The 26,695-nt window shown below is 37.3% G+C and overlaps 1 protein-coding gene across 3 annotated transcripts in view; it reads right to left on the bottom strand.

Annotated features, from left to right (window-relative positions):
* SMARCAD1 (SWI/SNF-related, matrix-associated actin-dependent regulator of chromatin, subfamily a, containing DEAD/H box 1) overlaps positions 1-26,695 on the bottom strand; it is a 71,698-nt gene that overhangs the window by 32,726 nt on the left and 12,277 nt on the right. For 2 of the 3 annotated variants that reach the window (XM_060115172.1, XM_060115166.1), the window contains exons 3-6: positions 22,370-22,547; positions 14,730-14,901; positions 11,642-11,708; positions 6,786-6,889 (exon numbers count right to left, since the gene is read on the bottom strand). In XM_060115172.1, coding sequence (XP_059971155.1) covers positions 6,786-6,889; positions 11,642-11,708; positions 14,730-14,901; positions 22,370-22,547 — 521 coding nt within the window. The remainder of the gene's footprint in view (positions 1-6,785; positions 6,890-11,641; positions 11,709-14,729; positions 14,902-22,369; positions 22,548-26,695) is intronic. The other variant, XM_060115181.1, reaches the window with a different exon arrangement.

The following is a 26,695-nucleotide window of genomic DNA, read 5'->3' as shown; positions in this document are numbered from 1 at the left end:
GAACCAAACCAAACCAAAACACCTCATCCATGCTGACAATTTCATATCCTCTACAAATTTCAAATACTGAGAGAAAAAAAGTTTACTTTTACTTCAGTCTTGAATGGTTTAAATATTAACTGCTCAGTCACAACAAAAGTGACACAGTGACAAAGAAACTTATACAAAACTAAATAATATATAAATTAAACATTAATTTGGGAACTGTGGCTACTTATAAACACTATCTCTTTCCTCTGTTACTTAACTTCATTTGAAGAAACTGGTTAAAATTCCACATTTAAACAAAAAAAGATTCCTTGGGTTCATATATAAGAGAAATCTTGCATTTTAGTCAATCTAAAAGCATTTATCTACTTTGCTAGGAACTGTACCACATGCTACACAAACATGAGAGAGAAAAGCACGGTTTCATACTTTCTCTTTTACCTCCTTTCTTATCCAACAACAATACTATTTTTTTCTTTCACTAAGAGAGAAATATCTAAATTGTGAGTGATACCTTTCTTGCACACAGGAATAAGATGAAGTTCCACACGACAGAGACATAAGATGGTATGTAAGTTAGGAGTAGGAAGAAGAAAACTAGATGTGTTTTTGTAATAGTAAGTGGCCTGTGTCGGCTGGAGCACAGAGACCGTGGATATGCTATAAAGCTTAAAAATTAGACCAGCGCTAATATTGCTTAAAGGTCTGGAGTGCCAAACTGAGGTCAGCCTTTACTCAGAAAGCAAGAGGATTTTGAGCAGGGGAATAATAAAACATTAATATTTGGAGAAAGCATTTCGAAGCCATCAAAAATTCATACCATAATTCTCGCTTTGCAGATGAAGACACTGAAACTCGAAGAACAATCCTTTTAAAGGTCACAGATGGGTAATAACCAGCTGAGGTACAAATAGAAACTTAGGTGTCTAACCCTAGATCAGTGTTTTTCCATTATCTAAGTGTTTGCTAAACTTTAGTCATTCACATAGCACATTCATGAATTGAAATGAGTCAGACGTCATCAAAGTATGAATAAACAAACTGTAGTATGCACATAAAACTGAGTATTATCAGCCCTAAAGAAAGGAATGAAGTCCTGACACATGCTACAACATGGATGAACCTCAAAAATATCAAGCTAAGCGAAAGAAGCTAGACACAAAAGGTCATATATTTTATGATTACATTTATATGAAATACTCAGAATAGGTAAATCCAGAGACAGAAAAAACTGACTGGTGGTTGGCAGGGGCTAGGGGGAGAAGAGAATGGGGAGAAACTGCTTAAAAAATACAGCATGCTATTGTTGGGTGATAAAAATGTTTTGGGACTAGATAGGAGTGGTAGTTATACAACACTGTGAATGTACTAAATGCCGCTGAATTTTTAATAGTTAATTTTATGCTATGTGAATTTCACCTAAAGAAAACAAGTTAAAATATTTGGAAAACAGGGGCTTCCCTCGTGGCACAGTGGTTGAGAGTCCGCCTGCCGATGCAGGGGACATGGGTTCGTGCTCCGGTCCGGGAAGATCCCACATGCCACGGAGCGGCTGGGTCCGTGAGCCATGGCCGCTGAGCCTGCGCGTCCGGAGCCTGTGCTCCGCAACGGGAGAGGCCACAGCAGTGAGAGGCCCGTGTACCGCAAAAAAAAAAAAAATTTGGAAAACAGTAAATATCTTTTGGGAATTAAATATGTGACAACACAAATTAAACATTCAGTAGGTCGTGTGCCGATTTGCTCTTTGCTCTCAGACCCCACACTTCTATCAGCTCTGCTAATACCTGGTGACTGAAAATACCTTGCAGTTCAGTGGTGATGCTCGAGCTTTACAGTAGCCAGGTGATACACAACCTTTGGGCTCAAATCGTCTTAGTGGGTCCAGGGGTTATGAAGCAATCCTGTGTGGTTATTTTTCTGGTTTCAGAATGCAACTGACAAATTTGTTACTGCCAGAAATCCCACATTAGCTCCTTGACCCACGGATTAGGGGCCACAATTGTAGAAAATACCAATTCTAAGGCACTAGCACTGTCCCTCTGAAGAAGCAGCAGCAGCAACACCATATTTCTGACATAACTGCAGAGACTGACTCCACCATCCCAGATCTCAGGGTAATGTGCCTCCGTGGCCTATACAAAAGCTGAATGGGTCATAGAGAAGTAGATTATCATAAACAAACAGGTGACGACCCCAACTGTAGCTGCTATTTTTACTAGAGAAAAATCAATATAACTATGAGATTATTACTCTAGCAGTAATTAGAAAAGACTAGTAGAAGCAATCTGCTTTTGTCTGGGCAGGGTCAGTGATGGATACACCTTCACTGTTTTCAGAGCTATGGTAAATCTCCATCTCTCTTTCATAAAACAGTATTCAAGGACTTGGATAGTTTTGTGGACTCTGACAGTCCACAGTATATCACTTTGATCCTCTATACTGAAGACGTCACACAGACTGGACTTGATAAGCAGGAAGCAGTGGCTATTTTTAGATGGCCTTAGTAAGAAACATGCATGCTAGAGTAGAAAATAACCACCCTCAAATCCTGGGCCCACCACTTTCATGAATTATACAGGGGTCCAATCTGGAGCATGCTGCAAATTCCACTCTGGGGGAAAAAAAAAAAAAAAAAAAGACAAATGGCTGGCACTGGCGCCTCTGAGAGAGAGGCACAACACTTCAGTGGGCTTCTTTGGATCCTGGAGGCAATGTATACTTCAGTACAGTGTGTGCCACTCTGATCGGTTTATGAAGAGCCCTTAAGCCTGTCAGGAATGGGGCCCAGATTAAGACAAGGCTCTGTAGCAGGTCCAGGGTGCAGTGCAAGGTCCTTTGCCACTTGGGTTTTGTGACCAGTAAGTAAATGCAGTGATCCCCAAAGAATCTGTGGCTCATAAGGATGTTGTATTGAAGTCTCTGGAAATCCCCAACAGGAAAATCATGGCAGAGATCCACATGGCTTCAAAGAAAGGTCCTGTCCTCTTCCGCTGACAACTACAATCTGTTCCGCTATAACATGACACATCCATTTCCAAAAATTATTGCACGTGCAAAATCATGAAAATAAAAGCTACCGTGTTTGAGAAAAATTGTGTTAGAGGTATAACATTTAAAAATTTCATTAGTGACACATTTAAAAAAAGGAAGAAACCTTAAAAGAAGGGTAGCATAATTTTACACATTAAATGGTTAAGAAATACGTAAATACTACAATAAATATGAACTCAAGTTTGCTTGGGGATGTTAACATTGGAAGAGTTGTAGCTTATGAGTTACTATGAAATGGTAGATGAATGGTTATTTGAAAATGAACAGTTATGGAAAGGCGTGACTCACTGTCCTTGTGCTATCTCTGCTGTATGGCTGAAAATATAAATATTAACTTAAAAATAAACAAGTAAACAAAATCAATAAATTTCTGCTAACTTTGCTAGCCTCCTCCTCTCATATTAAAGCTGCCTGGGATTTCCCTGGTGGCACAGTGGTTAAGAATCGCCTGCCAGTGCAGGGGACACGGGTTCAAGCCCTGGTCCAGGAAGATCCCACATGCTGTGGAGCAACTAAGCCCGTGTGCCACAACTACTGAGCCCACGTGCCACAACTACTGAAGCCCGCGCACCTACAGCCCGTGCTCTGCAACTGCAACAAGAGACCGCAATGAGAAGCCTGCGCGCTTCAATGAAGAGTAGCCCCGGCTCACCTGGACTAGAGAAAGCCCGCATGCAGCAATGAAGACCCAACGCAGTCCCCCCAAAAATGGATAAGATAAATAAATTTAAAAATATATATATTTAAGAAAAAAATAAAACAAATAAAGCTGCCCGTTAGGTTCAAGATTCAACTGGATGCCATGAACAACTCTCCTACTATGTTCAGCATTAAAGCCACTATCTTCAGTAAAGACAAGGCTGAAATAAAGAGTAAAACTGTTTTCAACAACATTTAAAACACCTGATAACTTTATTGTTAATCTGTCATGGTGTAAACTTTTGATTTTCATTATCACTGTCATCATCATCATCTGCATCCACATGGCTGTCAGCAGCAAATTGTTCCAAGTCTTCTGTGGTTAGATCATCAGGGTGGGATTCTAGCTCTCCAACATCTTTATTTTCTATCTCCTCAAATCCAACTTGTTTTCCTAAACCAACTGCTTGTGAATTTTAAAAAATTTCTCTGAAGCTTCAAGTTCTTCAAAATCAAAAATCAAGCCAAGAAAAATTTTCCACGATACATAATGCAAACACTCTTTTGTTACATCACTCCAGGCTTCTAAAATGGTGATAATGGCCGCTCCAATGTTAAATCTCTTCCAAAATTCTATAACCATGTCTGCATTCTCACCTTCAATTACAGTAATTGGTATCTTAAATGTTCACTTTAAATAGTAAGCCAGAAATGCTGCTAACACATTTTTACCAAGAGACTGTATGAGAGAGGCAAAAGAAAAAAGCCTCCTTCAACCAATATCTATTGCACTTTGCAGAATTCTTTATGATCAGATAAAGTGGGAGAAAAACCTTGAACTTGTTTTACAGAGTTTACATAACTGTTAGAACCAGGTGAATGTGAACAACTGCTTACAATATAATCCCATTTAAGACGGCAGCACTGTACACAACTTCAGGCAGTACAACTTACTGTCCATTTTGTATAGAAAAGATGGTTAGAGGTACAGATCAATGACTTACCATGGACAACAGCCAAGGAGAAGAACAAGTGGAAGATCAGGGAAGAGGTACACTGTTGGACTTAGAAATTTTGCTGAGAACAGAATGTAAGGGTAAGAGCATCCCATATGAATGTTTGGCAAATGTATCTATTGCACAGTTTTTAATAATCACGTGGACAAGATGATTCATTCTTTGAACACCAAAATAAGACTGTGGATGCATGCTTGGATGCACTTGGATGCATGCTCAATGTGTCTATATACAAACGGCCATGGCAACATGGACTAAGTCTGTGCACACAGATCAACAAGATAAGACTTTCTCACACCAACACTTATCTGGCTACTGCTACTGGTGAGTACTTGACCTGCCAAGAGCAGAGGCCAACAATGAGTTGCCATGACAGCACCATTCCTTGGGAGATGTAGTCAGCTGTCTGGTAGCAAGTTGATTACATTCGACCCCTTTCATCATGAAAGGGACAGTAACAGAAATCTACTCTGAGTATGGACTAGCCTTTCCTACCCCCCTGGATTTGGCAACACCAGTTACGGATTGAATTGTGTCCTTTTAAAAGTCTTATGCTGAATAATGCCCAGTACCTCAGAATATGACCTCATTTGGAGACAGGGTCTAACGTAATTATTACTGAGGTAATCAAGTTAAAATGAGGTCATTAGGGTGGGCCCTAATCCAATGACCCTATAAAAAGTGTCCCTATAAAAAGAGGAAATTTGGAGATAGACAAGCACACAGGGAGCATACACTGTGAAGATAAGGCAGAGATCTACAAGTCAAGGAAGACCAAAGACTGCCAGCAAATCAGAAGCTACTCAGAGAAGGATGGAACAGCCTTTAGGAGGAACCAACCCTTCTGATGCCTTGACCTTGGACTTCTAGCTTCCGGAACTGTGAGACAATATATTTCTGTTGTTTAAGCCACTCAGTTTGTGGTCCTTTGTTACACTGCCCTTAGGAAACTAATGCATCATATACATATATATAGAAAGCTTAACTCAGTCACAGTACACTGTGACACAACAATCAATGTTTCTGGCCAGGGGAGCTCATTTCACTAGAAGAAAAGTCCATCAATGGTTTCATGCCCATGGAATTCACTGATCTCACCATGTGCCTCAATACCTAGAAGGAGCTGGCATACAGAACAGTGGTATCACAATGAAAATTCAGAATGTAAACCTGTTGATAACACCTTACAAGGTTAACATGCCGTTCAACAGATGTAAAAGCCAAGTAAATGCTTTGAATCAGCAATCAATATGATGCTATTTCTTCTACAGCCGTTATGCGTAGGTCTGTAAACTAAAACGTGGGCCTAGTCTCTTATACTAGTAGTTCCTCACACCTAAAACTCACAGAATTTCTACTTCCTATCGTTATTAGTTCTCAAGGCTAGAATACTTCTATGGAGGGACACAATAACTATCCCATTAAATTAGGGTACAGATTGCCATCTGCTATTTAGGGCTTCATGTATCACTAAATCACAGGCAAAGGAGGAGGTTACTGCGCTAGTTGGGGTGACTGATTTTGATTTGATTACCAAAAAGAAACTGTGCTGTCATGAATGCAGACAGGGAGGACTATGTCTAGATTCACTGGGAGGCCTCTTAGTACATCTACTCCATAAAGTAAAAGTTAATGGAAAACTAGAATAACCCAGTAAAAGCATAACCACTATTATTTTTAGATAAGCAGTTAAATATCAAAGGAGTCATCTATAAGAATTATAAGTAGTTGTCACTGAGGAGTAAGAAATGCTGCTGGTACTGGTAACAGCTATTTTACGTAAGTGTTGTTCAACCATATGTATCTATTAAATTTTATGAAATAAAATTTAAAGTATATTTTCCCCAAAAGGTACTTTACCACAACACTAGAATATTTTTTAAGTCAATTTTATAACGCAGAGATATGCAATTAATACTGGATAGATTAAGAAGAAAGCAAAATCAGTCACAAATGAGATGCAACCATAAATTTTCTTAGTTGTAAGAGAGAAGACTGATTCACTGAGGTGTATTTTTAGCACGTCCACAGACTCAACAAATTCTGTGCTTAAGCAACTAATTTTGATGTTGCAATTCAAATGTAACTCACTTGATCCAATCTCTTCTTTTTCATAGATTGATCATCATTAAATTCATCTTCCTCAAATGGCTCTGAAGAAGAAGATAGTTTTCTTTTCCTGGGTCCACCACCTTCTAGAACAGAGAAGGAAATTCAAAGTTTGCACATACATTATAAGAATCATTAATGCAAAACAAAGGCAAAAAGGTTATTATAATGAATATACTTGTAGACAGTTCTCTTGACATCAGGCCCAATGTTATTTCTTCTACATATGACATGCATTCAATAAATGTTAACTGAATTGAAGGAAAAATAAACAGAGCCTCTTTTCAGTCTTTCAGAAGTAGAAATCACTGTAAAAATGTACTTATTTGTAAACCATCACATTATTTAATGCTAAAAATACACAACTTTAAATTGAAAGTAATTCTATAGTAGGAAGAAGAGGTTCTCCCCAATGCCTGAATGTTCCGTAGTGAAAAAAAAAAAAAAAAAAAAAACTGAGCCCATCAGCTTATCTGAATAGCATCAGATAATTGTCAATAATTAAGTGTCTACTATGTACCAGGCTTTGCAGGGGGCTTTTATAAACTGCTGTTTCATTTACTTTCCACAACAAACCTACGAAGTAAGTATATACTCATTTTACAAATTAGGAGGAACTGAGATACAGAGAGCTCAAGCGATTAATGCTCTTAACATAAAAACAAGAAAGTATAACACAAGAGAGTGCTGTATGACAGTAATAGGAAATCTGCACATTCTGTTATGACTGAGAAAAGACCTCAATCTACATGATCTGGAGAAGCTATGCTGTGTATTTTTTATTTTGTATACATTCATATACTTCTTCAGTACCTTCGCTTTCAGAGAGCAAATTCCAGAGACATACTGCAGTGCTAGTATGAAAGCATTTGCTGAAAGCTTACAAAGGTTTAAGATTTCAGTATTAATTATATCAGTACCCTAACTATGCAGTTAGAAATAAAACTTTTAGAAATATAATATTCAAAATAAATACAGACATGACAGGTTTTAAGCTGTAAGCATGAAAATTTCATAATATGGCTATAACAAAATTGAATGCCATAAACATTTCAATGTATAGTAATTACATGCTTTAAGTATGCATGCTTAAATTTTTCCCCCTTTATTTCATAAAGTAAATGTGCATTCTGCATATGCCAACTAATTGCCAGCATCCACTTTAAAAAGGGGAAAATATAACCACCACTCTATCATCTATATATGCTGGGGTTAAGTGAATACCATTAGTAATATTCTAATATTCAAAGTCTGAATAAAAAGCTTCAAACTAGGTGATTTATGCCATTTTACCTAGACATGTTTAATCCTTTCTTAGAAAGAACAAAAGCTTTTTCTTGGTCAATAAAGAATTCTTCAGCCCTAATTATCTGTTTATATATCTTTCTGTGGTTAATATTATGGCATCAAATTTTTACATGTATATAAAATGGCTACAGGCATAAATCAGCAAATATGTGGGAGAAAACACACAACTAAAAATTTAGTACAAAAGGTTACATAAGAGCACACAATGCTTAGTTACCTACATATAAATTTATTTATAATTATTAACCAAAAATTGTGCACATATCTAAAGAAAATAAGTTAATATTCTATGTTAAATACCACTTCCCAATTACGTGTCTCATACATTCCCATCTTTTTGGGGGTGCACCCATCATCAATTTCAGGAAGAAAAAAAGTAAGTTAGACATGTACCTCACACCCCAAATAAAAATATATTTTACTTAAATTCAATATTTAAAAATAAAAAGTAAAACATGAAACTGCAAAAAGAAAATATGAACAAAGAACACAAACAGGCAGTTCAACAGGAAAAAAAAAGAGAAAAGATGGTCAACCTCATTAATAACTAAAGACAGGTAAAATAAAGTACGCCTTTTTTTTTCATCCTAAGATTAAAAGGACAGCTGTAGCAGACTGTGGGCAAACAGCCACTTTTAAACATTATGAATTGTTACAGTCTTTCTGGAAGGTAGTCTAAATAACACATCTCAGAATTTTAGATGTGTATTTCTTTCAGTCCAACAATTCTTTTTCTAGGAATTTATTTACAAAACTGATGGAGAATGTTTGCTTAGGCGTACGTAAAAAATTTTTAACTAAGTAAGTGCCCATTAATAAGCTATTAGACAAATCAGGATACACTGTTATAAAGAACTGAGTAGACGTTTAGAAATAAAAAAGGTTACAAAACGGCAAAAACAGGATGATAGTCACACAAAAATATTTTGCCTACTCTTATACATATATAGAGAAATGGAAGAGATAGCTAGATTCCTGACATCAGTAAATTCATATTTTTACCTTTTAAAGCAGGGTAAAACTTCAGATACACATTTTTGTTTTTATAACTTAGTATTCATAAATGAAAACTTTCAGAAGGCGATGCAAAAAAGATACCTTTATTGCTTAACATGCAGGATGATACTATCTATAAAAGATTGTAATTTGTGGTAAAACCAATGTCCAACATCAAGATTTGTGGAACTGTCCAAGATGTCTTACAGGCCTTTTGTTGGTGAGACAAAGCTGTCATTCTACACATTACCTCAAAAGTGTACTATTCTAGGGGTTTCCCTGGTGGCGCAGTGGTTGAGAGTCCGCCTGCCGATGCAGGGGATGCGGGTTCGTGCCCCGGTCCGGGAAGATCCCACATGCCGCGGAGCGGCTGGGCCCGTGAGCCATGGCCGCTGAGCCTCTGCGTCTTGAGCCTGTGCTCCGCAACGGGAGAGGCCACAACAGTGAGAGGCCCACGTACCGCAAAAAAAAAAAAAAAAAAAAAAAAAGTGTACTATTCTAAAGATAAGGATGACTGATATATGACTATCCTGTCCATTCTAAGAGGAAGCATGGAAGTTTACTTAAAAAAAACAAGAAAAACCTGATTTTTTCTTTCCTTGTAATTTGCCACTTAACACTAAAAAAAAAGAAATTATATCAAAGTCTAGTATAAGAATGATAATAAAAAAAAACTCAGCTTAAGTTCAAATTTAATAAGGACTGTAAACTTCATGAGGGCAGAGGTTTTGTCCATTTTGTTCCGGCATGTACCCTCAGTGCCTAAAATAGCATCTGGCAACCAGTAGTAGGTGTACAATAAATATCTGTTAAATTAATGAATAAAGTGGAATGATATAAATTGCTCAAGAGAAAAAAGATTAGACACTGCTGTGGAATAAAGTTATTCAACAAATTTTTCATTGGAAAGATTCTGGAATACTGAGGTATTATGAAGACAAGAAAGAATATGTAAAATGCCCCAAACCATTTAGCAACTCAACAAGTGTTAACTGAGCCTACCATTTTTCAGGAACTTTTACAGTAGGGATACTGTAATGAAGACACACTCAACCTTCTCCTGTACCATTTCCTACTATCAGATGGCCCTTAAGAACAAAGAAATGCTAACATGTACTATGTACTTACTATGTGCCACTCACTATAAGAAATTTAGAATAACTTTATCACTTCTTCATAACAATCTAAGAGTTTGATACAATTATCATACTATTTTCCTGCAATGGAGACAGACAGAAAAGTTAGGTCACACTGCCCAAGGTTATACAGCTAGTAAGTAAAGGAAAAGGAAGAATTGTAAGATTTGGTTATGAATGAGAGATCATGTGGATAAAATATCATCATCTTTGGATCCACTCCAATACAATCCATTTAGGGGGGTAAATATGAGGTAGATAATTGTTCAAGAAAGATGATGGGCCCATGAGAACACATTACAGTGTTTTCTATTTTTGTATAACTACCTACTTAGATAAACGTGCGCGCATTCACACTGTCGATGGATGCATAAATTGGCAGAACTTTTAAAATTAACACTGAAGTGCATGTTCAATTTTAAAATGTGCATACCCTTTGATTCAGCATCCTAGTTTGAAGTTCAGCCTATAGAAATAATAACAAAGATTTACTTACAAGGCTATTTACTTTTGTACTATAGTTAATGAAATAATGTAACCATAAATGCTAATTAACAGAGAAACAGTTAATAAACTAATCCTATGAGTAGTCACAGAGGAATGTTATGGAGGCATTTTTTCATTAGATAAATCTGATTGCACTGACAAGTTATCCATGGTAAATCATCATATGATTTTTCTTAAAATGCAAACCAATACTATAATCATATTTTGTAATCTAATGTGTGTGTGTGTTGTATAATAGTGTGTAGGTTTGCTTTCATTCCTTAAACACTTTATTTGGTAGTGAGATTATAGGTTATTTTTACTTGTTTGGTATGTAGAAAAAAAAATCTAGATAGCGTTTACTAAAAAAAACTGGAGGTGTTTTTTATAATGCAAGCTCCTTTAAATGTATTTTTGTATTCTAAGCCTGGATTACAGAGTAAATATTTACTAAATGTAGGAATGCTGATTACCAGCTAGGACGTTCCTTAAGACATTATGTTCCTGACTCAGATTTATGTAAATAAAACTATAATGCAATTAGAAAGGACACTTAAGAAAGAACACATACCTCCCAAAACTTCACTGATATGAGATTTGATCTGTAGAGAACAAGCAAAATTACCAATGAAAAAACTGCCCCCTTCCCTTTTTTGGGGAAAAAAAATCAACCCAGAAAATCCAGTTCCCAAGTAGCTGTATGACCTCAGGTAATTCCCTTAATTTTTTTCTTTTTAAACCTTCTTAATCTTCACAATTTTCATCTAAAAACCCTGAAGCTGTTAATACCTCCTAAGGTTCCTATAAGAATTCATGAAGGAGCTTGGTAAATTAAAGAGTAATATTAAAATGAGAAGATATTTATTATATAACTAGTTAAGTCAGCATGGCTTGAAACTAAGTCAGGCATACCTGCATCACCAAACATCAGCAAGGCAGCAGCAATTGCTCCATCCATAGTGCTCGTTGATTCAATTAACTAACAAAATAAGAAAAGATTAATGTTTTAAAAATAATACTTTAAGAATTATTTTGCAAAGTTACCAAATATTGAAGAACGAATATATTAAATATACAGAGTGGAGAAATATATACATATTAGCTTAAGTTCATTAAATCCTATGATAAATTTTCAGAAAATCTGGTTTATCTAAAGTCTGAACTTACCTAAGCATATCTTAAAATATATTAGATTTACTTATCACCACTTTAAAGCAAAAAATAAAACACAGTCTATGTACAGTGTATTCAAGGTTTTGTTATTTTAATTGCAAGGCTGCGCACTAAAGTCTCAAAAACTTCCTATGGTGGGTCCAGGCACTGTGTGTGTGTGTGTGTGTGCGTGTGTGTGTGTGTGTGTGAGAGACAGAGAGAGAGAGGGAGGGAGGGAGGGAGGCAAGGAGGGAGAGAGAGAGAGAAAGGGAAGGAGAGGGAAAGAGAGAGGGAGAGAAAGGAAGGGAAGGAGACGGAAAGAGAGAGGGAGAAGGAGAGAGGGAGGGAAGGAGGGAGAGAGAGAGAGACACTGACAGACATTTAAAAGAAACCACAATTCTGGTATAATTTTTTTTAAATCTAATACTTCTTGAGTGGGATAAAGGACTCTTGAAATTTGCTCTATTTCTAAATTGCTCTAAATTGCTTGAATTTGTTCAAGAACATATTAATATATGGCTTACATAATTAACAGTTTCAAAATACTATTTTTTATACTGTTCTGTAACATTTTGGATTTCAGAAAAAACTAAATATCCCATATTTTTCTCTTGTTATAGTTTCCTGTATTTCCAATGAGCTACTTGTTTCAAAAAGATCTCACTTTTTAAAATAAGCTATTTTTGTATTAAATTAAATAGCCTCAAAACAAATTGATAATGCTCTTTTCTATACTAGTTTTCCTTATCTTGGATCATCAGATATCCTGTAAGCCCCTCTTCATTTTCAAAATAGTCAAAGCATATTCTTATCAAGCCTAGGACTAAATTTATATTTTATAACTTCTTAAATTATTTTATGTGGGTCTAAAAGCCTTTGAAGAGTAACCTATGTCACCTTTAAATCTTTTGAAATGATGGGAGATCACTTGAAATCCAGATTACTTCAAGAGAGTGCTGTTTTGAGCAAGTGATAGGCTAAATACCCCAAATTTCAGATACTACTGAAATATATATACAAAGTTCACCTATTAATACCAATCCTATTTTTCCACTGTAATTATAAAATTAGAGATAAATGTTTCTATAGGAAATAAATCCCTTTGAACTACCTGAAATGAAAAACTGGCAATCAAGCTAAAGTATTTTTAAACTGAGATTTGTTTCTTTACGTTGAGTATTTTACTACTCCATCATGTTTATTCTGCTGAAAGTTCTTTCCAACGCTTTGAAGTGTTGCTACTAGTGGCTACATCCGTTCCTTCTTTTTCTAGGAAAAAACCCCATTGGGAGGCAAATTATGCTACTAGAAGGGGAAACTGTAGACCCAAGGTACCATTAAAGTTTCATTTAGCTAACAGTAAGAAGGTATCAAAATGATCTGGGAAAAAAAGATTCATATTAAATATACCAGAGAACAAAGGAAGAATATAATCTATACTTAAAGAGTTCAAACTAGCAGGCCTAGGACCATTTTTGGTTCAGACATGTTTCGCTTGACCTGAATGGTATTTCTGGTTTTGTCTTTCTTTAGTTACCATAAAAAGGAATGAAGTTCCGATACAACATGAAAGAACCTCAGAACCTTATACTAAGTGCAAGAAGTCAGTCATAAAAGATCACACGTTCTATGTTCCCACTTATATGAAATGTCCAGAATAGGCAAATCTATAAAGACAGAAATTAGTGGTTGTCTAGGACTGGGGGAGGGAAATGGAGAGTGACTGCTAATAGGTACAAGGTTTCCTTCTGGAATGATTAAAATGTTCTAAAATTAGATTATGGTGATGGTTGCATAACTCTGTAAATATACTAAAACCCAATAAAGTATACACTTTAAATAGGTGATCTTTACGGCATGTAAATTGTATCTCAATAAAGCTGTTAAATTGATGATCAACACCAAATAAAAATCCAGCCTTCTCACTTTATTTGAAAATCTGAATTATTCGATGAAAACAGGCTGTCATTGATTTCACATGGTCATATCTTACCGAAGCTAAGGAGCAGCTACCCCTCTTAGAAAGGGTATGTGCCAATGTCCACCACTTCAGAGTTACCTGCCAAGCCCACACAGATATGGTACCTCCTATGCCTCAGCTTGGGGAAGGGGAATTGTCGGGGGTGGTGGGGTGGTGGTGATGATAAATACAAAGGGGAAAAAACTATGCACCTATAATTAAATGATTCTCTGAAGATCATTCAATTACTAAGTGGCAGAGCTAGGGATAAACTATTTACTAACCTTCAGAGATTTATTCTCTATCTAAAACTTAATGGAATGGTGAGTTTTTATTTGCTCTTATAATAAGACATAGATACCTATAACAGTCCAACTACAGCCACTTATTTTGTTTCTATAGTTCAATCAATATTTCTCGGCAAGGGTGCTATTGGCAGGCAATTCTTCTGTTATGCAGGACTGTCCTCAGTATTGTAGGGTGTTTAGCATCCCTGGTCACATGCACTAAATGTGAATAGCAACTCCTTGTTATTTCGGGGGAAAAAAAGAAAAAAAGCCTCCTGACATTTCTGAGTTTCTAGTGAGAGGTGGGGGGAGGAAGGCTGTCCCCATTTTAGAACCATTCAAACACAAAAAACTTCACAACCTATGTGAGATACAGAGAAGCCCAGATTATACTATTTATAGGTGAATAAACCTCAGCTACTATAAGACTCAACAAGTAAATCTCTGGCATTTGCCTTTATTAAATATTAAAGTTAATCATTATCTTCAAACATAAGATATCTTTAGAAAAATGACTATCCACTAAATACAGCACTGGATATAGGAGACATTTTAATCATCAATACAACTATAATAACCAATTACTATAAAGGAGTATAACCTTAAGTAAATCACTGTCACTTCTCTGTGGAAAAAGTTCCTTCAAGGTCTGAAGTTTAGCATCTTTAAGGTCTTCCAATTCCGAAAGGTCTTCCAATTCTGAAATATCATTATTATTTCTACCTGCCATGGTAGGAAGGCCTTGGGACTCTTCATCTTCCGATGGCTCAGAACTGAAAATATTTTCAGAGGGAAAAAAACAGTGTTTTAATGTATTACTAAAGTGACTTCATTATAATTGTATATATGTGTATACATAAAATACAGTATATTTGCAGTTCTTTTCTTTAGTTTGTTTTTTTTTTTGCGGTACGCGGGCCTCTCACTGTTGTGGCCTCTCCCGTTGCGGAGCACAGGCCCCGGACGCGCAGGCTCAGTGGCCATGGCTCACGGGCCCAGCCGTTCCGCGGCATGTGGGATCTTCCCGGACCGGGGCATGAACCCGTGTCCCCTGCATTGGTCGGCAGACTCTCAACCGCTGCGCCACCAGGGAAGACCTGCAGTTCTTTTCAATAATAAATGCAATCTATACCTGTCAAAGATTAAAACGACTTTTTTCATTTCAGTACAGTTGTGCATATAAATCTACATTCCCAAAGTCAGCATACTTTGAACGTATCTCAAATTATCTGGCCTGGGATAGAAAAGAACAGCAAAAACCTGCACTTATTTTGTTAAGATCCATACTCATCCATTGCACACCCACTTTCTCTTTCCTACTTTTTCACCTGTACCCTGAATAAAAGATGAGTGTTGTCATGTTGCTCCCGAGAAATTCTGAAGCATACACTAGTACAAAGATAAAAGAATTTTCATACCCTAGCTAGGTGATCAGAATCTAAGTGCCAGAATCGGAATGGCCCCATTCAATATCAGACTGTCTACCAGGAACAAAACACTTCTTCCACAGATGGGGAGCATTTATTTTATATAAGGCTTCATGCAACAACTAAATTAATCTCATTACATTTCACTCCATATGTTAATCCTATATAGAAGACATTGTGCGCCAAATTTCACTCGTGTATTTCCAAACAAAAAAAAAATCTCATTTTGAAATTTTGATTTTCTACCACAGTAAGCATTCTGAAGATCAAAAAGCAGAAGTATAACAAATGGGCAGAAGTTATAAAAATCAAAGAAAGAAATATAGTTAAGTATATCCCTACTGCTGGAGAATGCAGACTTTGCTATGCAGCTAATTCTATTTTTGGACAGCTCTCTTAGACACATATCCAGGACCTGTATTTTAATAACTTCTCTATACTTTATTCATGTTAGTTCAGCTGTACCTGTTAGGGCACCGGTTATGCCTAAGAATCCCCTGAAAACATATAAAAACAGATTGTGAAGGATGAGGAATATGTATTTTAACAAGATTCTAGGCTGACTTCTTGAACCTTGCTCTGAAAAACCGTTCTAAAGCAACAAGGTAAAATAAATCTCTTCTTTTAACACCCCGTCTGGCCTTCAATATTTGAAGACAATTACATGTATCTCCCTTTCCATTACACCCAGCCTTTTCATTCCTTATGTACTCATCTCTGAATTTCACTCTGCCTCACTACATTCACGCTCCCTAACTGATTCTGTGTCTTAGTTCACTGAGAACATGAAAGCTCTCAGGTTTGAAGCCTTTTCCATTCCTGTACTGGACAACCACTTTAAAGGTCCTGCTCTTCTGACCATCACAACCTTAACCAAGTGATCAGATTCATCACCATTCCATGGGACAAACTTAGGTGCCCTTGATGTAGTTAAGTCTTCATGTTGACAATGAATCTTATCATGCCTTGGACTTAATGCCCAATTTATAGGAAATACAAATAACAGAGGAATAAATTCAATACCATCATGAAGAAACAATCAGAAAAGTCTATTTTGTCTAAAAGACTTGACCTCTTCAATAAGTTAAAATCCTTAAAAAAGAGGAGAGGAGGGGAGTGGACTATTTTAAGATCAAAAGATAGTTAAGAGTCATGACATCCAAACGCAGTAAATGTACCTTATTTGGATTCTGTTTTGAAAAACTAGCTACAAAACACATGAAATCTGAATATAAATTGCGAATTAGATGATGTGGAGAACTGTTCACTGATAATAGTACTTGTTTTTTTGGAAGTGGGATGTACAGCAAGTATTAAGGGAAGAAATGCTGGGGTATCTTTAATTTACTTTAAAATACTTCAGCTAATAATAATAATTAATGAAATAATGAAACAAGGGAAAACATTTAAAATTGTTAAAAGGTAGGTGGTATATGTAAGTGTTTATTAGCTATTATTTTATTTTCTTATACGACTGAAGCTTTAAAAATAAAAGAAAAAAATCTACAAGAACAAGAATGACCCTTTTGTGTTCTTTCATCTGGTCTCAGATCAAGTTACTCCCTTCTGTTGAAGTCCCTTCTCAGTGCTAAGGGATTCATTCTAGCCCTTTGTACTTCCCTACAGGGCCCTGCTGAACTGTCTACCCTCTTCCTTCCTGAATCTTTTCTCTCCTTAAGCTCTTCCTCCCAAGCCTACAATGCACTCAAGACTGCATTTCATTCAGTGTGCCAGGGGTTCTAGGCACTGTGGACACAGCAGTGAAAGAAGCAGACTCTCCTCTCCTACACAGTTTTATAAGGCTGACTTTCTATTTCAGCGTTTCCTATATTGTTCTCAACTTACTGGTTTATATCTTCCGCCCCGTCACTTTGGTGAAACTGTCCTAAGGGCAATAATACCCTCTAAAATGTCAAACGTGATTTAAAAACACAAACCAGAACACCCAGAACCTTTCACTGGTTGTCTTCTCCTCTGTGTTCCCATCACTGTTGCTCTTTGAAAAGGCAGCCCTACCCTAACCCTCACCCCAGGGGTTCTGCAGCATCATTACTTCTGATTTTCCCTTGATCTCTTAGCCTGTCCTTGATCTCTGTAGAAGGCTTTCTTCCTTTTTTCACCTCCTTGAACTGCCAGTATTACCCAGGATTCCGTCTTCAGCTCCTTCTTGTCTATTAATGCTTCCTGAGAGATTGCAACAATTGCCAGTTTCTATCATCTATATCAGTGGTTCTCAAGAGGGGGGGCAATTTTGCCCCCAGAGGACATTTGGCAATGTCTAGAGACATTTTGATTGTCTTGACTAGAGAGGTGCTACTGGCATCTAGCTGGTAGAGATCAGGGATTCTGCTAAATATCCTACAACGTACAGGACAGCCCCTCACAACAAAGAACTACCTGGTCCAAAAGGTCAACAGTGTCAAGGTTAAGAAATCCTGATAACCAAAAAGGCCCGTGCATGGGTACTGACTGTAACTGTGGAACGTGCACACAATGCAGTACTATGGAATTGTGAAAAAGAATATTTTTATGAGCTGACATGATTTCCAGGATATATATATACTGCTAAGTTAACAAAAGAGAGAATAAATGTACATATATATGTACATTTGTATTGTGTACAATACAAGACACAGTGCTATCTTCTGTGTAGGAAACAAGAAGAAAAGATAAACGAAAGAAAAACAAATTATGACTAGAAACTAAACAAACTGGTTGGTTCTGAGGGAGGAGGAAGGGGTCGGAAGGAGAAGGACAGAAAGTTAATACTTCTCTAAGCACACTGCACATGAGTTTTAATTTTTGGAACTATGTTAATATTTTAAATATTTGAAAGTAAAATTTTTTTAAAAAGGGACAAGGGAAAAACCCTACAAGGAATACAAACAGAAATTAATGAACTGAACTATATTTCAAGTCAATAAAAAAGAAAAATTTAAATAAATAAGCCAAGTACTGTAACGATATACCCTCATCTAAAGACAAAATAAAACTTATAAACAAATCTTAAACTCCTAGTGAGCTTAATGGTCAAGAAGCACGATTACAGCAATTCTGAAACTATTTTATGTACGTTGAGTGATTGAACAAATTAGCAAATATAATGATATTGGTGGAAGCAGAGTTCTCACTGTCAGAGAAAGAAATATAGAGAAGAGGCAAGGAGGAGCCTTGTAGTAGTAGATTAGAATGAAATATATTATTATAAACTCATGATTTAAAAAACAAACAAACAAACAACATTCTCTTGTTCTCTTATATCCTAGCCCATTCTTGCTAAAAGGGCAATGACATAATCCACTGCTTCACCCAATAGCAAAGAAAGGACACAACTAGTCCACACATTTCCAAATACCATTCCTTTAAAAAGGAACCAGTGCTACTTGGAGAAATGGCTAATTCTAATTTCAGGCTTGGAGTAGGGAAAACACTAGTCTGCAACATCTTGCGCCAGAAGGGAAAGGCTCAAAAAATGATAGGAACCTCTCAAAACCAGAGGCTATGTAAAGGGGCCCTCACCTGCCCAAACTGAGCAATTTCAGCATCAAAATGAGTAATTAGTAGTAGATTATAATCAGTTGAGCAAAAAAGCACCTATAATTCCATTTTTGTATTTACTGTGCTCAATAAATATACAAATAAGTAAGGAGAAAAGGGAAAACTATCTATAGTAGAATAGCAAATAATGAAAGTATAAATTCTAGAATGCTAGTTAGAATACCACATTTCACAACTACCAGTGTAATAACGGATTCAGGCAAGAATCATCAACAGATGCTACAACTATTGAAGGGAAGTCTGCTAAGGAAGAGGATCCTTACCCAATCTTAAAGTATCTCATCAGAGATTACTTAATCATTAAAAACGGGAAAACGGTTAACTTTATAGGAGAAACCTGGCAGCCTTCTGAGTGGTTAAATTCACTTCACCAATAATGAGACAAACTGGTTATCAGTGTGCCTCCTAACATAACACACTGAGGAGGACACAAAATCATTTATGTAACTCTTATCACTTAACCTAAATTTAATCATGAAGAAACAACAGGGGTGCAGAAATTGAGAGACATCCTAAAAAACCTGGCCTGTAACCTTCAAAGGCCAATTATCATGAGAATCAAAAAGGCTGAGAAACTTTCAGATTAAACGAGACTAAAGACACATGAAAAACTAAACCCAATGTATGATGCTGGAAAAAACTTTACTATGAAGTATTACTCAAAATATGATCCATGGACTGACTGCTAGTCCTCAAAATGAAACTGTTTGTTATCTGTCCATGACAGGAACTTAAAACAGAAGGAAAAACAACTACATTGCTAAGCACATTGCTTAGTTCAGTTTTTTTTTTTTTTTCTTTTCATTACAAGACTTTCTTGGTGAAGGAATGAGTACATTGATTTACATTCTAGGGCACATTCCTTACTGATAAACCAGTACTCTGAGTAGCACTACTATAAAGAACATTATTGGGATAACTGGTAAAATTTAACTACGGACTATATATTAGATGATATTACTGCACCAATGTTAATCAGTATTTGTGAATTTGAAATGCTGCTTTTGGAGGGAATTCCCTGGCGGTCCAGTGGTTAGGACTCAGAGCTTTCACTCATGGGGCCCAGCTTCAATCCCCGGTCGGGGAACTAAGATCCTGCAAGCCACGAGGTGTGGCCAAAAATAAATAAATAAAAATAAAATTTAAAAAAAAAGAAAAAAAAGAAATATTACTCTTGTTATGTAAGAGAATGACCTTGTCCTTAGGAGATAAACGTGAAATTATTAGAGGCAAAGGTTTCAGTAATAATTCTAATTATTATTTTATGAAGGTGACAAGCAAATGTGGGGAAATGTTAACAATGGGTGAATCTTAATCTTTTTAAAAGGATGTGGAAATTGATTATTCTTGCAACTTTTCCGTAAGTTTAAATTCTTTTCAAAATAAAAAGTAAAATTTGGAGTGCTAATATATCAGTTTTCCTCAGGATTTACCCGCACAGGATCATCGCTATTTTTTGTTTCAGAGTGAAGTTCAGGATAAAGCCATGTTCATCAGGGCTTATGTACACAGAGAAGTTCATTTCAAGAGGAAATCCTCATCTTGGGAGTGGACAGTGTTAACCTCTTGCGCCTCTGCCACACTTTCTTCACTTAGCTTCTGATCACACAGCCTTCTGACTTTTTTCTTACCTCAATGACTGCTCCTTCTTAAGAGTCTCCTGTAAGTTTCTTCTCATCTCCTGTTCCTAAAATCCAGAGTTCTCCTGGCCTAAGCCCTTCAACTAAGAGATCTTCTGTTTTCCAGCTACACTAGTGTCTCTTACTGATTTCATCTAACCATGTACCTCTTAATATCAAGTATCCTGACCACTCATAAATTCAGACGTGGAACCTTGACCTCTCTCCAGAACCCGAATGTCACAAATCCAACTGCCTACCTGACAAGCCCACTTCGGATGCCTAAGAGTCTCCTCAACCACAGCACGTCCGAGACCGAGCTGCTGATCTTTCCTTCAAGAGGCGCTCCCCCACTGCACCCAAGGCAGCATTCCTCATCCCAGTTAGGCTTGGCTCCATCCTTCCAGTTGCTCAGGTCAAATATCTTAGGGTCATCCCTGACTCCCTTCTCTCCCATTCCATTTGAAATCCATCAATAAATCCCCTCTGCTCTACCTTCAGAGTATATTTAGAAGCTAACCACTTATTATTCACTCCCATAGCTACTAGCATGGTTTAAGCTTCCACCATCTTTTGCCTTGGTTATTACAACAACATTCATCTTCTACTACGACTCCCCTATAGCCTTAAGAACTTTTAAACGTATAGATCACATCATTTTACTCCTCTGCTCAATATGTTCCTTTAGCTTCCCATCTTGTTCAGAATAAAAGCCAAATAGCCTATGGGCTTAACAAGATAAAGCTCTTTCCCTATCCCACTCCTCACCTTCTGACCTTAGGTGCTTCACTTCGCATCATTAGCCACCACTACCCCCAACCGCCCCCACTCACTTTCCTCAAAAACAGGCAAAATACTACTTCAGGGTCATTAAACAGGCTACTCCCAATGCCCCTCCCACCATATCCACATGGTTCCCTTTCTTAGCTCCTTCAAGTCTTTGCTCAAGTATCATCTTCTTAATGAAGCCTTTTCCAACCATGTGCTTTAGAAACCATGCCCTCACCCCGGCCCCAAACCCTGTATTTCCCTTCCTGTTTGCCCATCATATGTATTATTTGACATACTGCATTTTTAATTTATTTACTGTTTTTCTATCTAACATACAAAGCTCCGTGCTAGCTCAATGAATGTGTCCCCAAAATGTAAAATTATTTGACTCTAGGATTCAAGAACAAATCAGAAAGCAGTTACAGGGGACTGAAGGTACTTGTGAAAATAATTTCTCTATCTATGGAGAATGAAAAACTTAAATATTTGCTCTCACTGAACTTTTCATTGAAAATCAGAACCATGGGAGTTCCCTGGTGGTCCAGTAGTTAGGACTTGGTGCTTTTACTGCTGTGGCCTGGGTTCACTCCCTGGTTGGGGAACTAAGATCCCACAGTGCATGGCCCAGCTGGAAAAAAAAAATCAGTTATCCAGAGTCTCTCTCTCTCTCTCTCACTCACACACACACACACACCCACACACCCACGCACATCTCTCTACATCTCTTAAGTTAGGGAAAAATGATGAAGATGCAGTCAGGAAAAGGCAAAAAAGGGGGGAAGACATCAAAAATTTTCAGTTTAAGTAACTTTTTCTCAAAAAAAGTCTTATACATGCAAATATAATGAATCTATTAAGTTGCTTACACTATAATCACTGTGTCTTTGATGAATTTTTTCTCTTGAACTGTACTGGAGCAATCTGGGGAAACAACATCTTCACTATCTGAAGACAAATCAATATACTGAATTCCTCTTTGATTCTTGAAATATGATATACTTGATTTTCTTTCATTTTCTGGGGTTTCTGGAACACTAGAATCTTCTGCAAAAGAGAAAAAGCAGAAAGGGATTTTGAATAACTTGAAAATAAAGCAGATTTGTTTTTGATAATTACAAATCATGTGCTAAAAATCTTTAGCTTCATTCACTGTTTCCATCCCAAAACCAAAAATCCCTCCCAAGTTTTAAAGAAAAAATTAATAGTCAACCAGGGGTGGCATTAAATGATTTTCCAATTCACAGGTTACTTACTAGCAAGAACTTAGTGGACGCTGCAAAACAGGTTTGTATTTTATATTTTAACCCTTTTCTCTCTGTGCTTTTGCTTCCTAGTACCCAGTTCTTGCCTAAGAGAACATGGCCACTAGAGCCCAAACAACTTGAATTTCAATCCCATCTCTCAGCTAAGTTACGTAACCTCTCTAAGTCTCTGCATCCTCAGATGTAAAACAGAGATGCCAATAATCACACGGCTAATGTGCATATAAAATCAGAAGACATGTATTAAGCACTTAGTTCAGTAATTGGCACACAGCCAGTATTCAACAAACATTAGCTCTTACACAAATGTTGGTGTTATGGACAAAATTATGTCCCCTCCAAAATTCCTATGTTGAAGTTCCAACCCCCAGTACCTCAGAAGGTAATGTATTTAGAGATAGGTCCTTCATAGAGGTGACTAACTTAAAATGAGGCAGTTAGGTTAGTGACCTAATCCAAAAGGACTGATGTCCTTATAAGAGACACCAAGGATGTGTGTGCATGGAGGAAAGGTGATGTGAGCACACAGCGAGAAGGCGGCCACCTGCAGCCCAAGGAGAAAGGCCTTACAAGAAACTGAACCAGCCAACACTTTCATCTTGGACTTCTAACTTCCAGATATGGGAGAAAATAAACGTCTGCTGGTTAAGCCACTCAGTCTGTGGTATTTTGTTACGGGAGCCCTCACAAACTAATGAAGTTGGCATCACCCGTCTATGGAAAACAAATGAGTATAGCATTCTATTGAGGTCTCCTCTCTTCAAAGGGCTGAGTTCTAAAATTATTCTCCGTTATACACTTGAGGAGAGATCAGATTTAAGAAATTCATATTAAAGTAAAAGTAGTCAGTGCCTTGATTTAGTGAATACCATCACCCCTCAGTATCTGTGAGGTTTGAGGGGACTGGTTCCAGGACTTCCCTGCCCCCCACACCAAAACTGGGGGATGCTCAAGTCCCCCCTAAAACTCTTGGCCTCGCCCCCCATTAACTGTCATGAAATGATAATTATCATTATCATAAGGCTCCTGAGTCATATTTGTAAATAACATTAACCAAGGCCTATATAACCAATCGCCTGGAGTGAACTAAAAAATACTTTACTTCCTGCAATGAAGTCCTAGCAACATTACTGAAAAGCAAATCACAAAATTGTTCCAAAAGAACAATTTTATAAATGTTGAGTGTGCCTTAGGTGAAAAACTCTGCTCTGGAACAAATCACAGCTATGTTAACTGTCATATATGTATGGAGACATTTACAAGTTCTGATAATTATGTAAAGTAATAAAATTATAGTCCAATTCCTGTAAAATAAGTATAAAGGTACTAGGGACACTGCTTTTACATAGTATTCCTGATACGTCACAAATCACACATAAAACTAAGAACTTAGATCTTTACTGTATCAAAAATTTGACCTAAACTTAATGCATATCATTTTAACAGTTTAACAAAAGTGTCCTGCTTTCTCATACTTGAAAAGGGCTTTCGCAAAACGATTTGGATTGTCTACTTTTCTTTAAAAAGCTTCTTTACTCAGGGACTTCCCTGGTGGCACAGTGGTTAAGAATCCGCCTGCCAATGCAGGGCACACGGGTTTGATCCCTGGTCTGGGAAGATCCTACATGTCGCGGAGCAACTAAACCTGTGTGCCACAACTACTGAGCCTGCACTCCAGAGCCCGCGAGCCACAACTACTGAAGCCCAGGCACCCTAGAACCCGCGTGCCGCAACTACTGAGCCTGCATGCCTCAATTACTGAGCCCATGTGCTGCAACTACTGAAGCCCATGCACCCTAGAGCCTGTGCTCCGCAACTAGAGAGGCCACTGCAATGAGAAGCCCATGCACTGCAGTGAAGAGTAGATCCTGCTCGCCGCAACTAGAGAAAGCCCACGCACAGCAATGAAGACCCAATGCAGCCAAAAAAAAAAAAAAAAAAAAAGCTTTTCAAACTGGCCATTTAAATGTATTACTGCATGGTGGGGGGTGTCTAAAAATTCTATTAATGAGTACTAGGAGAACTAGAGTTTCTTGAACTAGATTGTATATTCATCTTATTAAAAACTACTGCTTCATCAAGAACATTCTTAAGTGAAGCTGGTATTTAAAAATTTTAAGGATACAATGACAGTTTAGAACAGTTTGGAATCTTGGCCTTGATTCATGCTAGGGCACTAGCAGTTTTACCTACCACTGCTTTTGCACCATCAGTGCAAATACCAATATACTGAAAAAGGCAAGTGATGTCTTAATATTATGAAATAGTTTTGACCTTATGGACACCCTTTTAGGTCTTAGGGACCTCAAAGGTTCACAGACCACACTTTGAAAACTAAAGGGAAACGGTAAGAGCTTATTTATATAAAATATCAATTTTCCAATATAGTCAATAATCTGGAATTAGAATAGTGCTGAAATGCTTAGATTTGTTTGGACTATTTTTGGAAGTAAACAGCAGCAAAAATATCTAAGCCAATGGTCCAAAAGATACTCCTGATGCAATGATGCTTTGTGACCCAAAGCAAACAAGCACTTGTAAGCAGCACCACAAAGGAGACAGGAAGGAAGCAAAAAAGAAAAATATAGAAATGAAGGAAAGAACGGTGACAAGTAGAAACAATATAAAGACACGGGTTACTACGTAATTCTGACTTTGCTGAATGCCTGCTGTATTGAAGGCACTGTGCCAGGACGTGGTGGGTATTGAAGGAAAATAAAGGCCAGTCACAGTTCCACTTGCCCTAAAGAAACTAATAATAGGAGCCAAGTAGCCATGTACGTAAGTAGCAATGTCGTGAGTCGTAATCTGTGCCATGCGAGAGGAATAAACAAAACGCTAAAGGAACATGAGGGAAAACAGCTATCCTTTCAAATAAAAACAATAAAAAATCCTATGTTTTAGAGACAGAAAATGATATTTTCTCTACCAAAGGCAATGGGAACCTACATCATTACCATATGCAAGAAGATTCCAAGGTTCCAGGGGGTAATTCCAAATGAAATTCCCCATTAGTGGTATGCATGAGAAGATAATTTTATATCCCAAACTCTTCCAGTATATTTTTACCCATTCTCATATCTAAGTCTACCATGAAACAAAATGAGGATTTAAACCTGCCACTGATTCTACCTTTCTAAGTGGTCCAAGATCAAGAACCACTAAAAAAAACAAACAAAAAAATCACTACTGGGAGATTATGAAAGGTCATCCATAAATAAAGGTGATCTCCCAAAGCAGAATGAAAACACTTAAACCTTTATATCTGGGACTTCCCTGGTGGCATAGTGGTTCAGACTCCGCGCTCCCAATGCAGGGGGCCCGGGTTCGATCCCTGCTCAAGGAACTAGATCCCACATGCAAGCCACAACTAGGAGTTCGCATTCTGCAACTAAGGAGCCTGCGAGCCGCAACTAAGGAGCCCGCATGCTGCAACTAAGGAGCTGGCGAAACACAACTAAGGAGACTGCAAGCCGCAACTAAGAGACCCCGTGCAACCAAAGAAAGAAAGAAAGACACCCAGTTCTCAAAAACAAACAAACACACAAAAAAACCTTTATATCTGTCCTGCAGACTTATGTAAGTGTGCCATTTTTGATATTCTAATTGTATATGGCTCTACATGGTTCAATTCTCCAACATGGCAACTGACTTTCAAGGCAGTTCTTTTGAATACCTAGTAAAGCACATCATATATTTGCCTCCTTGAAAGGTTAATTACCAAAATAATAGATTATAAAATCTTGACTGTTTTAATTTGAATGCCATAGTAGATAGGGAAAGACATTTAGCATCTCAGATAAGTCAAACTACCTCTGATGAAAGCTCTTGAAAAAGACAAAGTATACACTGAATAGAAGATTGAAGGGTAGTTTCTAATACACTACTCTAAGATAAAATGAGAAAGAAGAAACATTTCAGGTTTAGGCC

This window comes from Mesoplodon densirostris, chromosome 1, assembly GCF_025265405.1.
Source record: "Mesoplodon densirostris isolate mMesDen1 chromosome 1, mMesDen1 primary haplotype, whole genome shotgun sequence".
In the NCBI taxonomy this organism is placed as follows: Eukaryota; Metazoa; Chordata; class Mammalia; order Artiodactyla; family Ziphiidae; genus Mesoplodon; species Mesoplodon densirostris.
Note: the sequence above shows the minus strand (reverse complement) of the source record. Positions and strands in the feature narration are given on the sequence as shown.